This window comes from Neopelma chrysocephalum, unplaced genomic scaffold (assembly GCF_003984885.1).
Source record: "Neopelma chrysocephalum unplaced genomic scaffold, ASM398488v2 Primary Assembly neopelma1_105, whole genome shotgun sequence".
NCBI classification, from domain to species: domain Eukaryota; kingdom Metazoa; phylum Chordata; class Aves; order Passeriformes; family Pipridae; genus Neopelma; species Neopelma chrysocephalum.
Window position 1 is genome coordinate 1,560,058 of NW_020897769.1, and position 15,969 is coordinate 1,576,026.

General features: G+C 43.2%; 1 protein-coding gene across 2 annotated transcripts in view; it reads right to left on the reverse strand.

Annotated features, from left to right (window-relative positions):
• Positions 1–5,954: 5,954 nt before the first annotated feature.
• The window catches only part of TRPC5 (transient receptor potential cation channel subfamily C member 5), a 102,863-nt gene continuing 92,848 nt past the window's right edge, over positions 5,955–15,969 (reverse strand). Inside the window, exons 10-12 of one of the 2 annotated variants that reach the window (XM_027696161.1) lie at positions 14,648–14,737; positions 13,194–13,972; positions 5,955–7,245 (exon numbers count right to left, since the gene is read on the reverse strand). In XM_027696161.1, the coding sequence (XP_027551962.1) occupies positions 13,238–13,972; positions 14,648–14,737 (825 nt within the window). In that variant the 3' untranslated portion in view covers positions 5,955–7,245; positions 13,194–13,237. Of the gene's footprint in view, positions 13,973–14,647; positions 14,738–15,969 lie in introns of both variants that reach the window. The other variant, XM_027696160.1, reaches the window with a different exon arrangement.

Consider the following 15,969-nt stretch of genomic DNA (forward strand, 5'->3'; position numbering starts at 1 on the left):
TTCCTGACAGTTAGTTATCCCGCAGCCTGGACCGAAGAAATGTGGTTATGTGGGATAAGGCTGCTCCAGCCCTCTATGAAAAGGTAGCAAAAGCTTTCAGCATGAGAGTGGAGTAATTCCTGGTCATTGCAACTATTCCCCTTCAGACTTGTGGGATCTGCCTGATTTATAAACAGGCACAGCATGGTTGGCCCTCAAATAGCGTTCTAGCCCTGTCCAGGAAAGAGATGTTATCAGAGCTATGACAACTTCTCCTGCAGGTCCTGGTAAGTGACCATAAAGTGAGTATGAGAAACTGTCTGAAACCAGCAGAAACTGTCGACAGTGGTGATTGTTAACCTCCTTTCCTGTTCTTGAAGCTCGTACAGCCGTAGCCGCCGTCAGCTGCAGTGTGAGAATAAGGAGTGTCAGTATGGGTTTCTGGCAGGGAATGGAGAGGAGCCTCAAGGGCCAGAAGAAACTCTGACTTTCTATGAGATTGAAGGAGAGAATGACGCTGCTTTTCCTACCTTGCCAGTAAGTTATGAACAAAGGATATAAAAACGTGTAGCCCTGTCCTGGCTTAACAAACACGGGCACAAGTGCAGGTTGTGTTGGCTCAGTGCCAGAGGCCCTGAAGAACAGCCTTAACTTGCACATGACCTCAGCATTTGAGTCTCTGAGCCTGATTCTGAAAGCTAGGGCTGCCACATCTTGTAGGGGATTTGAGTCTTCCAAATCCAAACATAGCCTGCCCTGGATAAGGAGATGAAGTCAGGAGCTGCAGACAGTGGCACAATTGCCATTTCACAAAACTTAAATCAACTTAATTTATTTTTTAAATAAATTTTCCCTTGTGCATAGCTAAGTGGTGGTGAAAAGGGGATTAACTGCAGAACTAGGAGGGGAAAGAATTATATTTCCTTCTGTATCCCTTTTAAGTAAAAAACGAGGGGAAAAGTGACTCCTTACAGTTTTGTCTTGAATTCATGAAGCGCTTTTGGAGTTGACACTGTTTCCATATAACTCCTGAGACTTTCCCCTCCTCCCTGCCCTTCCTTAAGATAATGTAACCCTTCAGTGGGAGAGTTGCAAACCCAGCTTTTGGTTTGTGTCCTCTGATTTCTAATTGCTGTACATTTAACTTGGCAATTTAATGACAGCTTTTCAAGATGGAGCAGCCAGGTAAAAAGTCAAAGCATGATGAAAATTACCCCTGAATAGCTAATTTGAGTATGAGCCGCTGTTTTTAAAACAAAACATGCGCACAAAATTATTTATGGAGTAATTGGTGGCCTTTGTATTTCTGCCTCTGGAGGAGCACTTGACTTGCATGGACATTTTTTGAGAAGATATCACAGTATGCATTTTATGAACTTTAAAGCAGCACAGACTTAAGTACAGTGTCCATGCTGGAGTCATGAAGTGTGTTTGCACCTCAGTCACAGGTGTGCTGTCATATCTCAAACAATTGCTGTCAAGCATTGAAGGGAATATCTTCCACTTTCAGGCTTTAGCTGTGAATAATGCCTCCTTATATCCCTGAGACAGCCTTGCTTTTTTCTACACAAATGGTTATCACATTAAAGTGTTGGTGTTTTATCTTCTAGTATTAGTTTATCTCTGAGAGTCAACTTTTTTTTTTAAATTAGGAAAACCGACTGATAATTTGGGTACAGAGTCCTGATTTTGGTATGGTGTTGCTTACCCATCTAAGACCTGGATTATTCAGCATTAGCCAGGGCTATCATGGCCTTGTTGGCCACTTTGATATACATAAAAATTACATTGATTGATATAATAAGATATGTCTTATTTATGGATTTGATATACAGCAGCATCTCTGACTTGATATATATATTTTTACTGGGGCTGTTAAGCCTTAAAATCAACTTTTTTAACTACCAAGTGTGGGCTGTGGGGAACAGTTAGCAGTGTGTCCTGGAGCTGGTTGATGACTGCTCTCCCTGAATCAGGAAATGCCACCTTTTTATTAACCACAAAAGAGCTTAGAATGGTACAGAAATTAAGGTGAATGCCGGAGTGTTTTATTTCAATACTGTTTTTCAGAGTTGGGTTGCAATACAGTAGCTCTGCATCACTTAACTGAAACAGCTCCCAAAAAAGCCACAGTTCTACCCAAAACACAGCTCACCTGCTTTGTACTTCAGTCATTTCCTCAGCTAGAGCTTGCCAGCTCTGGCTGCAGCATCCTTCTACTAACAGTACTCCTAGTTTTAGGGTTGAGTGTTCCAGTGACTGATCAGCCCTTTCAGAGTCTGTGAGATAATTCACATCAAAATTACACCAAGTTCTGGGGGTTCCTTTGAGAGATGATTTTTTTGGGGGGGGGGGGGGGGGGGTGTTTGTCTGTGTGTCCCAAGATGTGGTATCAGAGTCTTTTTTTTTTTTTTTTGTGGGGAATCCAGTGTCAGCCTGGTCGTCTTCCAAACCTGTTTAGTTTAGTGTACATTTGATAGTTGCTGTTACAGTTTGGTACCAGACCAATGTTCTGGGTTTTTCATGCCCAGCAGAATTGCTGTGAAACAGGGTATTGGGATATAGCTTAAAGCCATAACCATATTTTACCTTTAATTAGAAGGATGAAAAAATCCATGAGTATTGATTTCTACTTGGAACAATCTTTTTCCTTCACATCAATGTTTTTATATTTTTGTTTTCATTCTTTATTGGGATTCTTGAAGCATGTTGCCTAATAATAAATGTTTAAAGCAAGGATTTGATCCTGGAATGTGTTTTTTTTTTTTAATTTTCCTGCATTTTTTGTGGATGGCTTTTCAGCCTTGAAAAGGGGAGACAGAAGAATCATGCAGCTAAATTTGCATTACTTGCAAATTACTTGCCACCTCCTTTATTTCACTGAGTTTTTATAGATGAAAGACAGGGGCTCAAATTAAATTAACACCTGAAGGCTGTGCAGAAAGGCTCCATGAACTGGCAGTGCCATGGGCTGCTGTCCTTAGATGTGAGCACTCCTGGTTTCATGGCTGTTAAAACCAGCCTTAGATCCAAACCTTTTCCTTAAAAGAGGATGAGGAACACGGCCTCGAGCTGGGCCAGGGAAGGCTCAGGTTGGACATCAGGAGGAGTCTCTTCACAGAAGGGATTATTAAACATTGGAAGGGGCTGCCCAGGGAGATGGTGGAGTCCCCACCCCTGGAGGTGTCCAAGGAAGGACAGGACGTGGCACTCACTGCTCTGGGCTGGGGGACGAGGTGGGGATTGGGCACAGGTTGGACTCGATGGTCTTGGAGGTTTTTCCAACTTCAGTGATTCTGGGATTCTTCTGAATCTGCAGGATAAGAAAAGCAGTACTTATGCTTTGGGGGGTGAGTTTCTTGTGGTTTTTTAAGTATTTCAGTATCTCTGAAGTGCTGCAAGTCTTGCTGCACTCAGAAGGAGCAGACTCCAGTGCGACTGCATTCGCCTCCGTGACGCCAGACACCAGAGTGCCAGTGTTGCCTGAACGCCACTCACCACACAGTTGGGTAAAAGCCTGATGTTTTGGCAGAGGTGCTGGTCTTGCATCAAAGGCCATGCCCACCCTGTGCCCGTTGCAGTTGGGCTGTGAGTGTTGCTCCACTGCTCCTGCCCTGCCCTGCACTCTGCAGCCAGAGCAGCACCAGTCCTGCCTTAACAGCCACTGCATCACTGCTGTTGGGCAGCTTTTCTGATGTCTTTTGAATTGCAAAATCCATCTGTTATTGAAGATAATGATTATAAATACTGTAGAGACAGACCACTCTGCCTGCCAGCAGCATTTGCCCACTGGGTTATCGCTTGCTAGAGCTCGTGTGCTGTTTTCCCCTTGCTCACATAACCAAACCAATTACTACAGCAAGTTGTTTTTCTAGCTCAGTTGGGCTTTTTTACAGTCCCAGCTTCCATTTCTCTCTGCAGTGCTGCTGGCTACCTTTTTATTTTATAAAATTACACCATCAAAGGCTGCATTATCTATAGAAGATATTCAACATACAAATCCAGAGCCAGACTTCCAAGTATAACTGCATTTTTCACGAGGAAAATGAAACTGTTGAACCGGGACTTTATAGCTTTGAAGTAAGATCAGAGATTAATTTTTGGAGGGCAGGCCTGTGTGTAGGAGCTGCTACTCAAGATCAAGTCACTGCTGCTCACCAGATTTCACGGGCAGCTGAATGTGAGTTGCAGCACATAGGAAATAGTTCAGCCAGTACAAGCCACAGGCTCAGAGCTCGTACCAGGCACTGATTGCAAGTGGGGTGATCTGCAGCACAAGGAACAGATGCCTGAGGCGTGACCGGGTGGTTTTATGGGTTAGGCTCAGTTGATGGCAATACTTTTATTACAGATGGTAAATCTTGCCCTCCCTGGGGCAGGTGAACATTTTGCCACTAGCTTTGGGGTGCTGGGGTTTACCCCAGGTAAGTGTGGCTGTGATAGCTGCTTGACTTAGTTGTGTTAGAGGAAAAAAGGGTCTTTTAAGAGAAAGGGGAATATCCTCTAATGATGAAATTAATGGACCATCTAACTCCCTCTACCCCCTCCTTTATGTATTTTTCCTGTTCCCTACCCTCCCTATTTGCATTTTCCGATCAAACCTAAACCTGTGGGTTTTGACTCTTTTAAAACCAGTACTTTGTTAATATTTGTCATAGTTGAAAGCAAAAAAATATTTATTTTGATGTTTGTGATCGTTATGTGAACGTGTGATTTGTATAACTTTTCAGGAAACGCAAATAAGAGGAGATGAAATACACTGCAAAGCTTCTTCATGGAATGGGTCAGGATGGAAGGGACCACAGTGGGTTGTCTGGTCCCACCTCCCTGCTCAGCCAGGGTCATCCTAGAGCACATTGCACGGGATTGCATCCAGAGGGTTCTGGAATATCTCCAGTGAGAGAGACTCCACAACCTCTCTGGGCAATCTGTTCCAGTGCTCAGTCACCCTGTCTCCCACATCCCCAGTCAGCTCTGGTGTTTGGTGCTGCAGCACATCTGTTCTGCCTCTGCAGGGACACAGAGCAGGGGGAAGCCATTGTCATGTGAAGTTCAGTCCCTGTTTCTGCTATAGGAAGCACAATTGAGGATTCACAGTGCTTTAACTTTGAACTTCCAGGCTTTCTGATGCGAGGGGGAATGTGCCCATCTACCTTCAGAAAGTCCTTGTCTATTTAAAAAAAAGGGTGGTAGCCTTTAGTCTTTGTGTGGGTGTTTAAAATTCTGTAGCCATAGATCACTGTGGTCCTGGGCTCTGCTGCAGCTTTTGCTGTGGGCAGTGTTTGTTTCTCTGTGTGTTAACATTGTCTCCCTTGTGCAGGAATCTTCTGCATTCCAAGGAAAGGGATATTGCCATTGTTTAGCTTGAGGAAACTCTTCTTTCACCGGAGGCTTGACCAAAAGACTCTGGTTGTTGATGGAAACCTTTTGAAATGTATCTCTAGTTGCTTCAATGAGATTTGCTTGGAGGACAGCTTTCCATAAGCAAATTATGTTAATACAGTTAGAAGTTGTTGCTTAATGACTCTCTTATGCTATTAGCTATATTGCTGTATATTCCAGTGTGGCCCATGTAGTTGTGCTGGTCTAAGGATATCTTTGGGGAGGAAATTAAAATGAAATTACACTTACTTAGACTTCTTTGTACAGGAGTAATTGCATTCAGGCAATGCACTTTATTTACCAACACTTGTAGTGGTTTGCTCTTTTCTGTTGTAGCTAGGATATAATTAATATTTTGGGATTGTTTGGGGTTTTTTTCCCCAGCTAGGTGTTGTCTAGTTCTTGCCCATAAGCACTTGCTCAAATTTGGGTGACCAACTTCACGGGAGGTAAGCAGGACTGTGTCATGCCTTTTTTAATGAAAATACCAGTAAAGTCTCTATAGAGAGCCCTTAAGTGCTCCTCTGACCACTGAGAGCCCTTGAGAAGTCTGTGCTGCACATGTTTTTAAAAAAACTATAAAATGTCAGACCTGTTGCTGTTCATAAATGTTTATTATCAATAGGCAGCTGGAAATGTTACATCTTGAAAAGGTAGAAACACCTTGATTTTCAATAGGCTTACATTTTTGGGAAAAAATTAAATGCTTTTTTTTTTTTTCCAGTTTCCAGTTAAGCTAAAAATACACATAAAATAAATAATTTTATCTATTATGTACATTGTTTCATTTTTTACAGGTTATACGAGGGTATGACATGGATTCTGCACTACAGATGGAAGAGATGCAAGTAGAAAAGTACATAAAACTAAGCATTTGTTTTTGCTTTTTGCTCTTGCCCTTTTCTCCCCCTTTTCTCCAGAGGTGGCTATTACCACTTAACTGGCAAATGCTGAGGTCGCCACTCTGTCTTTACGTACACAGATTCTTACATCTAATAGCTCTTTTGCCTGGAAAAAACTTTAGTTTTTGACCAAAACTAAAGAAGAAGGAGAGGGGGGAAAAAAAAAGCCTCACCTTTTTTATCCAGTGAAGTAAAATGGCATTTTAAAATATGCTCTGGTGTGAAGCCGTTTCTGTGGTAGTTTTTTTTTTAAATGAATATTTGATATTAAAATTTGATTGCTTAAAAAACCGTTTTTAGAGTCAGCCCGGTCTCTAGGGCTCACCAGATAGAAAACAGAGTACTTCAGCATCTGCTACTGTCTTTTGCTTCTCAAAGATCCATAGCCCTCTAGTTCCCAGACCCACCTCATAGACACATTCAGTAGTTTTTTAAATAACTGTACAATACCCAAAAAATAGCTGGACCAAAAAGTGCCCCCCCTTGCTGCAAAACAACTATTTATAGTCAAAAGGCATTTCGCTCTGTTGGCTGAAGGTATCACAGTGTTCTGTTAGCTAACGTGCTGAAAGGCCAGCTCCATGGCAGATCACATCTTAGTCCTAAGCACAGCATCTCTTCTGGCTTAGGAGTTACTGCTGAGATGGAAATGCTTTAAATGGGAGAGAAAAATTAAAAAATCCCCCCAATAACTAAAACAAGCCATGCTGGCAGAGGGCATGGTGGGCAGGGGGAACGGGCTGCACTGGCACCTGTAGTTGGTGAGTATTTTTTGAGGAGGGTCTGTCAGATTGGCCCTGCCTTGGCAGGATGGTTGGACTGGGTGATCTCCAGAGGTCCCTTCCAACCCAAACCATTCTGGGATTCTGTTTGTAAGGAAGGAACTGCAGGATCAGCCTGGCTGTGAAAATTGCAAATGGTTTGAGCTGTGTTAGGAGGTGCTGTTGCTGTTGTGGCTGGGGGTTGGTTTTGCTTTGCACACCTTGAGAAAAACAGAGCAGGTAAAAGTATTTCCATGAAGCACAAAATATTATCAAACATTTGGAAGGTAAGGATCAGACAAAAAGTAGTTGGTCTGGGTGGAGGCAGTTATGTGAATAATATAGAAATTACTTGTTTGTAGAAATGGCCTGAAATGGGGAAAGAGTGTGAAAATGAAATTTGATCAAATCACAAATATTTGGGAAATATGCTGATGTGGCTAGCCCAGCATGGTCCCCACCTCCTCCAGAAAAATCCAGTAAGGGAGGGACTTTATAGCTCTTTCAAGTTACACATTCACTGCAAACTGGGAACAGTTTATTTTAGATGCTTCTCCAGTGAGTGGATTTATTATCCACTGTAGTCTCACTGATTCCAATTAATTTTACCATTACATGAATTAGAGTGTCTGATGCTTCCAGCACACCTGGGGAGGTGTGACCAGCCATCTCACCTGCCTCAGCTGGGGTACAGTGCTGGAGGGCCCGGAGAGTCCCTCTGGGGAAGGAGAGGTCCTTGCAATCCATCCACCCCAAAAACAGCTCCAGGGAGTTCTTAGTTAAGTAACGACTTTCATTAATTCTAGGCATCCCTGGTGGTTCAGATATTTTTGCTTATTTTCAGCCATTCTGTGTGTGGAATTGCAACAGAGGTCGGAGGAGGTTCCTGTTTCTTTGGAGATCAGCCACTGAGCCTGTGCAGAGCTTTCTCACAGACACGTCTGAGGGACAGGATGAGTTAACTTGTTGAAGGAGAACTCAACCAGGAATTAAACCAAAACTGAACCCCTTCCTGGTTAACTGAAATATGCTATTTTTTGGGATTTTGGCCTTTTGGAAAGAAAAGTAGCAATACCAAAGCAAAGCTGAGAAGTCCCCAGGGAAGCAGAACATACACTCAGTGGTGTAAGAGCAGCAGGTGCCAGAAAACCCAGCAGTCAGATCCTTGCTTATACCATTAGTAACTGTCCAGATATCTTTGCTTTGTAGGACATCTTACACCATTAGTAATGTCCAGATAGCCAGTGCACACACCTGCAACTCCTCATGCTCCTGGAATGGAGCTTAAAATGCTCATAGTGCCCTTACTCTGCCTGTCAAATTTTGGAGCTCCTGCTGCTCAAACCTCACACCTTTATCCTGAGTAAGCACTGAAGAAAATAAATTGTACAGAGAAATCTGAGGGGAAAGCCCCTTTGTAGGGATGCAGGAGACAGTCTCCTACTGTCCAGGATGGTTCCTCCAGCAGCATTGTGTTGGCCACACTCTGCTACCTGGTCCAGGAGCTGCCTTTACCCTCTCTTGGGGCAGAACATGCAGCAGAGCCATCCTGCTCCAGTGACACCAGTCACACCCATGTGACTTGCTGCCCTTGCCAGTGATAGATTGAAAAGTGACTGCTGTGGAGATGGTGATGTGGTGAAATTTTCCTCTAGCCCTGCTCCAGTGTCCTGGTGTGCATGTGCATCAGTGCTGGGCCTGTGGAACCTCCCCATGCGTAGAAGTCTGTTGCACCAACCAACTTAAACCTCCTTAGAAGGTAAGGGTTTATGTTTATATTTGTACATTATTATATTTATTTAAATATTTTTAATATTTACAGTGGCTGTTTCTGCTAAAAATCATGTTACATGGACTGTCGGAAAAAGGGTGAAACACAAATACAGGAAGGTGACATTAAGGGTGAGACTTAAATAACAAAAGCAAGGGTGTCAGAATTTAGGCTTCCAGGGTATGCTGCCCCTGCTCTCTGTCTACTACAGAAGTCCCCTAAATTCCCTTCATGGGAAACCATGCTAGTTCCCTACATGGAAAACTATCCTAACGGACATACAGTTGAATCCTAACCTGAATTAATTGTAAGAAAATAAAAGTACATACCACCACTACGAATATTAACTACTTACTGTATATAGCGCCTTTAATTTGAAGATCTCAAAGTGCTTATAAATAATGAACTAACCCCCCCTGCGAGGTAGGTAAGTGTTATTATCCCTATTTTACAGATGGGGAAACTGAGGCATTGGAGAGGCTGAGTGACTTGCCCAAGGTCACGGGTGAGTCCGTGGCAGAGCGGGGAGCAGAGCTCAGCTAACCCTGCTCCCTCCTGGCTCTGCCCTCTGCCCCTGCTTCCTCTGCGGGGACACAGGTACAGCTACAGAGTATTTACATATATACCAGTGAGTGAGGGATGTACCAAAGCAGTTATCCAAGTAATCTGCAGGGATATGCCAGTTGATGTCTTGTTCCTGAAACAATTTATATAATCTCTCACCTGAGTACAAACATCTCACAATTCTGCTTGATATTCTTAACCCTGGATGGTGCTCGTTAACTTTTTAATTGCTGATGATCCCCATCCCTGGAAACGTTCAAGGCCAGGTTGGATGGGGCTCAGAGCAACCAGGTCTAGTGAAAGGTGTCCGTGCCCATGGCAGGGGAGTTGGCAAAAGAACTTTAAAGTCCCTTGCAACCCAAACAGCTCCATGATTCCATGACCATTTGCAGATGTGCTGCTTTAAAAAGCCAATGAAAATTACACCAGGCTGGGAGGTGAGAAAAAATGCAACTTCAAGAGCAAGAAACCTAAGGAAGGGCAAGTGGTTGAGATCTTTATTATTCCTAATTCCAAATTCTTTGCATATATTTATGGATTAGTCTTGAAGCCCAGAGAATAAAGGCCAAGTGTGTACCAGTCAGAGCTCAGCTGTGTGTCTTGAACCCAAGCCAAGGAAAAGTTTAACTCCTCACAGAAGAAACTCAATGTCCCATTGGCTCCTACCCTGCTTCTTGCAGGGATAGCACAGTGGTTGTTCACTGAGAATAACTTTCACTAAAGCGTATTTTCTTTTTGAGCAATTGAAAATGGAAGAATGCTGGTGAAATCTCAAATACTGTAACTGCAAGTGAATTAACCAAAACCCGGGTTGGTTTTTTCAATCAAATGTGTTTTGCAGAAGATACTTCAATTTCCCTCCCCTGAAGCTCCTGTTTCAGCAAAATAATAATTCATCAGCTGCTCTGAAGTCTGTTGCTACCAATGGGGATGCATAGATGAAATCACAGAGAATTTTGCCTTTTGGGGGACCAATTTGACAGTTTGCAAACTCCTGGACACATGCATTAATCACAGCCAAATCAAATATTTGTGTTAAATTAAAGTCAGCTCAGACTCACTCATAGCTGGGAGCAAGGAAGGATCTGAGTCATGAAACAAACCCCCCGGGGGAGCCCCAGCTGAGCAGCCATGTGATGTACCTTCCCCCTTTAGCACAGCATTACAAGGGGTTTTGCAGACAGTTTTATCCCTCCTGACACCTGCCCTTTCAGGCCACAGCAGGAGAACGTGACTCACACAGTTTGCATGGAAGGGATTTTTACATTTTTGGGGGCAGCGCTGCAGAGTTAATTACGTTTCATTTTGTTGACTGTACCTGCTAATGCAGTGCTGCGTTTAAATGACACTATATCATCATCACCAGTAGCAGTGTGCTTGTTCTTAAGACTTTCCACTGTCCAAGGACACAAACTCTGTTTCTGGCACAGCCTCTAGCCCATTTGATGTAATCTGCATTACTGTACTTGAATTGTTCTCATTCTTACTCCTTACACGGGAAATACCAACAATATTTGCTGGCCCCATATCAAGTAGACTTCACACACTTGCAGGGTGGTTAAGTGAGGCATCAAAGGATTCAAACCCTTTCTTTCATGCCCCTGCAGCAGCTCCTGCTAATGTTCATCTTTACAGAAATGTGCTCGGTTTGGTTTATTGAACTGTGGGGCTTTAAGTGTGAGCTGCTCTGTTACTTTTGGTGGGTTCTCACTGCAGCTTTCCTGCATTGATGGATTTGCTTCTAAGAGACAGGAGTGCTGGATTTCCTCACAGAATGATCACCAAGCTGTTCCTGACCCTTGAATTTTGCAAGTCTCCTTGTGTAGCACCAATGTCACTTTGCTCAGCCTTCCATGAAGGAAGAGGAGATGCAGTTTTCAAAGACAACTCTAACCCTGCAATTAGCATGAAAGCCTGAAATCTGTTGGTACAAAATGCCTTTCACTCTGCCTTTAGCTAACACATCTAGAGGCTTAAATATTTTGGGTTTTACACTGCCTGCTGTTAACAAGACTGGGGTCATTTTACTCCAGGAATACAGAAACATTTTTGAGTCTCTGCTCCTAGTTGCTGATTTTTCTTGACACCAGGGCTGTATTGTATTTTGAGGTCTATATTGGAAACTTCCATGAGTCCAGTGTGTTGGCACCTGCAGCTCTGCTTCAGGAACTGGCTGCATCATTCACATTTCTGCTTGATTTCTGTGCTCTGTTGGGCACAGGTGCCCAAAGGAAAAACCCAACAAAGTGGTTTTCCTTCACAAAAGAAGGGAGCCAGGTTTAAAACCTGGGCAGTATCCAGCTGCAGGTGTCCCAGCAACCCTTATCCCTCCCCTCCCGATCCTCCATGCTGCCACCAGAGCTGCCAGTGCCCCTTGCTGGTGAAATCTGACCCACTGCAATGGCAGGAGTAGATTTTCCAGCATTATGCTTTTCCAAAGGCAATTCACAGCTCAGTTCACAGATGAGGTGATTTTTGGCAGCCGCCCTTGGGAAATGCTGCAGCTCCCATAACCTCTCCTGGGAACACAGCCCTGCACGAGGGCAGGAACAAAACCATTCCTGAGCTCCTCGTCAGGACTTGGTTCCTCCAAGAAAGCAGCTGACTAAAACAGCTCTGAAGTGGTGGTAAGTGTTTCTTAGCAACACTGCAGAAGAAAGTTCAAGTATCATATTGTTAAAAATAAAACAACAAAAAAAAACAAACCTAAAAATCACTGTTAAGAATTCAACCATTTTGCCCTTGATGAGATTGTCTTCCCCCTGCTCTGATGCTCCTTGGAACTAAAGCAGTGACAGTGGTAAGCCCTGTCCAGACACTACCACAACTGGGGAGATAAAAGATACTACCCTACTGTCACACTCCTTTTTGCTGCACCTTAGACAAGGAGCTGCAGAGCCATTCCACGCTGCTGATGCAGTTTGAGCCACTACTACTTAGGCTGCTTTTCAGAAATGCAGCTCAGGGGCCCAGGGAAGATGATCCCTCTCAGCACTTGCCATACACCGGGAGGATGGTTTTCTCCCTGAAGCCTGACATCCGTCAGAGATACAGCAAAAAGTGAATGCAGTGGTGGAAATAAGATTAGGAATTGCAAAACAAGGGCAAGGCTTAGAGCTGGGTTTTGGTTCAGCCAAACTACACGTAGGTTTGTATTTCAAGCAGATTTGGGGTCAGTTCATCTACACAGAAGTTGGTAGCAAAGCCAGGTGCTGGTTCCCACTGTCAGCCTAACTGGAAGGTCTTTCTGCTCCCTAAAAGGCAAATTAGGCAAATAATAACATGTTCCGGCTGGATGACCAAAGGGGGTCTCATATTCAATAACAATTTACAATATTAATATAATGACCTTAAAAACCACGCACAGCCAAAAGAATCAGAAGTCATATTGCTTAAAGGAAACAAAAAACTGGCTATAAGTTGAAACCCTTTCTAAAAAGATTTTAAATGTGATTCTCATCCTCCTGCTCAGCAGCTGGTTGTGTTGGTGAGGAAAACTGAGCAGGACAGAGAGCCAATGGTGTTGGGTAGCAGTGAAACCCACCCGTGGTGGAATGATGATGGGACCACTGGGGAAATCCTTTCCTCAGCCACCAGTGCATCTGAAGTCTGTGGGGTTTGAAGACTAAGACTACATCTGAAGGGATTCCTGTGGTTTATAGTGACCTTATAAATGGTGAAACCTTTAGTATAGTATCAGCGAGTGTAAAAAAATAAATTAAAAAATGTGCAGATGGTTATAAAATAGGCTAACATTGGTGTGTTTACACTTTTTTTTCACCTGTGGACAGAAAGGGAACCGTAATGCTGAATCAGATGAGAGCAAACAATTACCAATTCTTGGGTAGGTTTTCCAGTGAGTGTTAAGATAGTTTTACTTAGAGCCGAGTGGTAACGTGATCCTCCTGTCCATCTTTCCACTGGTTTATGAACAAGTCACAGGCCTCTCCCCAGGAATCAAACACATCCTCTGACGAGTCTATAAGTTTGGAATTAGAGGAACAAATACTGGAAGCACAGTGAAGGGAGCTGGCACAAACCACAGGACATTCCTTGCTCTGTCCTGTGAGTCTTGTGTTCCCACTGTAGGCCACCTCATTGAGGTTAATTTCACTTCTGGAACAATTCTCTTCTCTCTCTCTGTCAATCTGAGAATATTTAATGTCTTTCCACATGTAGTGTGGCTGAATAATCCCATCTGAAATAGTGTACATGGGTTCTGAATTGGGTTCAGGTACATGTCCATTCATCTTGGAGAAGAGCAGGCCCAGTCTCTTGAAGGATTCCTTCTTGGAGCTGGAGAGTCTCTGAACTCTGTTTCCGTTCCGGACAAAGGAGCGTTTACTGATCCCGTTGCTTTTTGGCTTCTCTTCCACAATATCGATCCCAGACATGGTTTTAATCAGAGCAGATACATTGAAGTCCTTTTTTTTGTTGGCTACATTGAAAGACACGCTCTTGGCTCTGGATTTTTCTCCAGCACCATCCTCATTTGTTTCATCCTTCTGGGACACCTCTGTGCTGCTGGTAGAATAACTCCTCCTCTGGGGCTTTCTGTTTCCTAAGAGGTCAAGAACCTCGTAGCGAAAACTTGAGATGTCCTGTTTTAATTCCTAGGGCATGAGGAGAAACGAGTTACTCTCAGCAGCTTTATCTGACATGAATGGTCCCGTTCTCCTGGGAGAGCTGATCAGTTGTGTCAGTGGCTGATATCAAACCACGCTTACAAGAACACAAACAAAAATGTCTTGGTAAGCCAGGGAATTGGAGACCTCACAAGGTCTTTGTCACCAAAGGCTGGGGTGACTTTGTCTCATTGATCCACCTCCTCTGCCCACCCCTGATCCCCCAAAATGTCAAATAAGACATAGTTATAGAAGAGGGAAGGCTGCTGAAATGCAGAAATGTGGCAGGAATCCTGTTTAGCTGATAGGCCCAACTTGAATTTTGTTAATGAGTGTTAATATTCATTAAGCCCAACTCATTCTTTGGCTCTGTCTGCATTAGGATTAGGAACGTGATGTTGACACAAATCACATACTTCATTCCTACCCTCTTCTGACACTTTTTTGATATATTGTATATTAAAATCTGGGAGGTGATCATATGAGAAGACACTCAATAATATTCTCTGCTCAAAATCCTCCACATGCCTATTAGATATATTCCCAGCTCCAGTCATAATCCTATTTCCACACATTACAAATCATCTTAACAATTTAGTGCAAACTCTGCAAGTGGCTATTTGAATTAATATAATAAATTATTATTGAGGAATAATAAATTACCTTGAAATTTTCTTCAGTTAAGCCTTCGTTGGTTTTGGAAGTCCTTATCATTGCTGCAACATATCTTTTCACAAGATTTCTTATCACTTCCTGGAACAGGAAACAATCCAAGTGATTCAACTGCTGTGGCTCAGCCCAAACTGTTCTTACTGTATTTCCCTGAGCTCTTACAAACAGCAGCTGTCCTGGCTCTGCTGGCTAAAACCAAAATCACTCACCATTAGAAACAGAATGCTTCCTTTTAAACAGAGCAAACCTTGGGAAAGGTTGATATACCTTCCATCTTGGATGCTCAGTTGTTGGCTACAGGTTAAGCAGATGTTTTGTCCTGGGATTTGTATATGTAAAAATTGTCGAGAAAAATTGTTGATGTTCTTCGATGTGCTCAAACCATTTGATCTCAGCTGCTGAAAGTTTTTACAATTACCAATCTCGTGTGTATATTTTTTGTATCCTGACAGCTAAATTTGGCATCTGAAGATGTTTATATAAAGTCTTTGAAAGCCAAGGAGGGTATGTTGGCAACAAATGACGGGAAAAGCAGCCAGGACCCCATGGTGCAGTGGACATTCACCTCAAACCACATCTGCCAGCTGCCTCTGTTTTCCCTAAAGGCAGGTCAGAAACTCCCTTCAAGGTGGCTGCAGTGTCAGTGGGCAGTACTGGAAGGACTGAATCACACCCTCAGGTGACTTCTCCAAGGGCTCTCAGTCCCCTCTGTTACCTGGGATGTTGGCTGCACTCCATGTTTTTGGTTGGATGAGCTCCATTTTGCTCTGTTCATGTACCTCCCTGATGGCTTTACTGAGGCAAAGTGGTACTTTGAGCTTGAACATTTACCTGTGCCAGCCAACATTCACCAAGGCTCTCTGTGTATGTTCCATGGACAAACTTGCCCTTCATTTCCCCCACTTCATAAACAGGGATAGCAAGTCTGAGCAACACCAAACACGAAGATGGTTTTGCTGGGAGGTTTTTAAGAAATCCCACTGTTGCTACCCATCAGCTGTGCTCTGATGTCAGAAAGCATCTGTTGTCAAAGGTGACTAATTATGTTAACGATCAACTTCAGATAAAAGTACTCTTCAAAAGGTAGGAGATGTCTTAAGTAAGACAAATTACTAATGTCTTTTGGCAGTAGAGCCTAATGTACCAACTAACATTCTGCAGAATTTTTTTTCCTTCTAGCATGCTGGCATAATACATCCCACTGAATTCAAGGTCTGAAGCTGGTGTTTTTAATAAAGTTTCATCCATTTGTAGGTTGGCTCTAATGAGTCCTTGATGACAGGCAGGCTGAGAATAAACAAAACCAGCAAGAT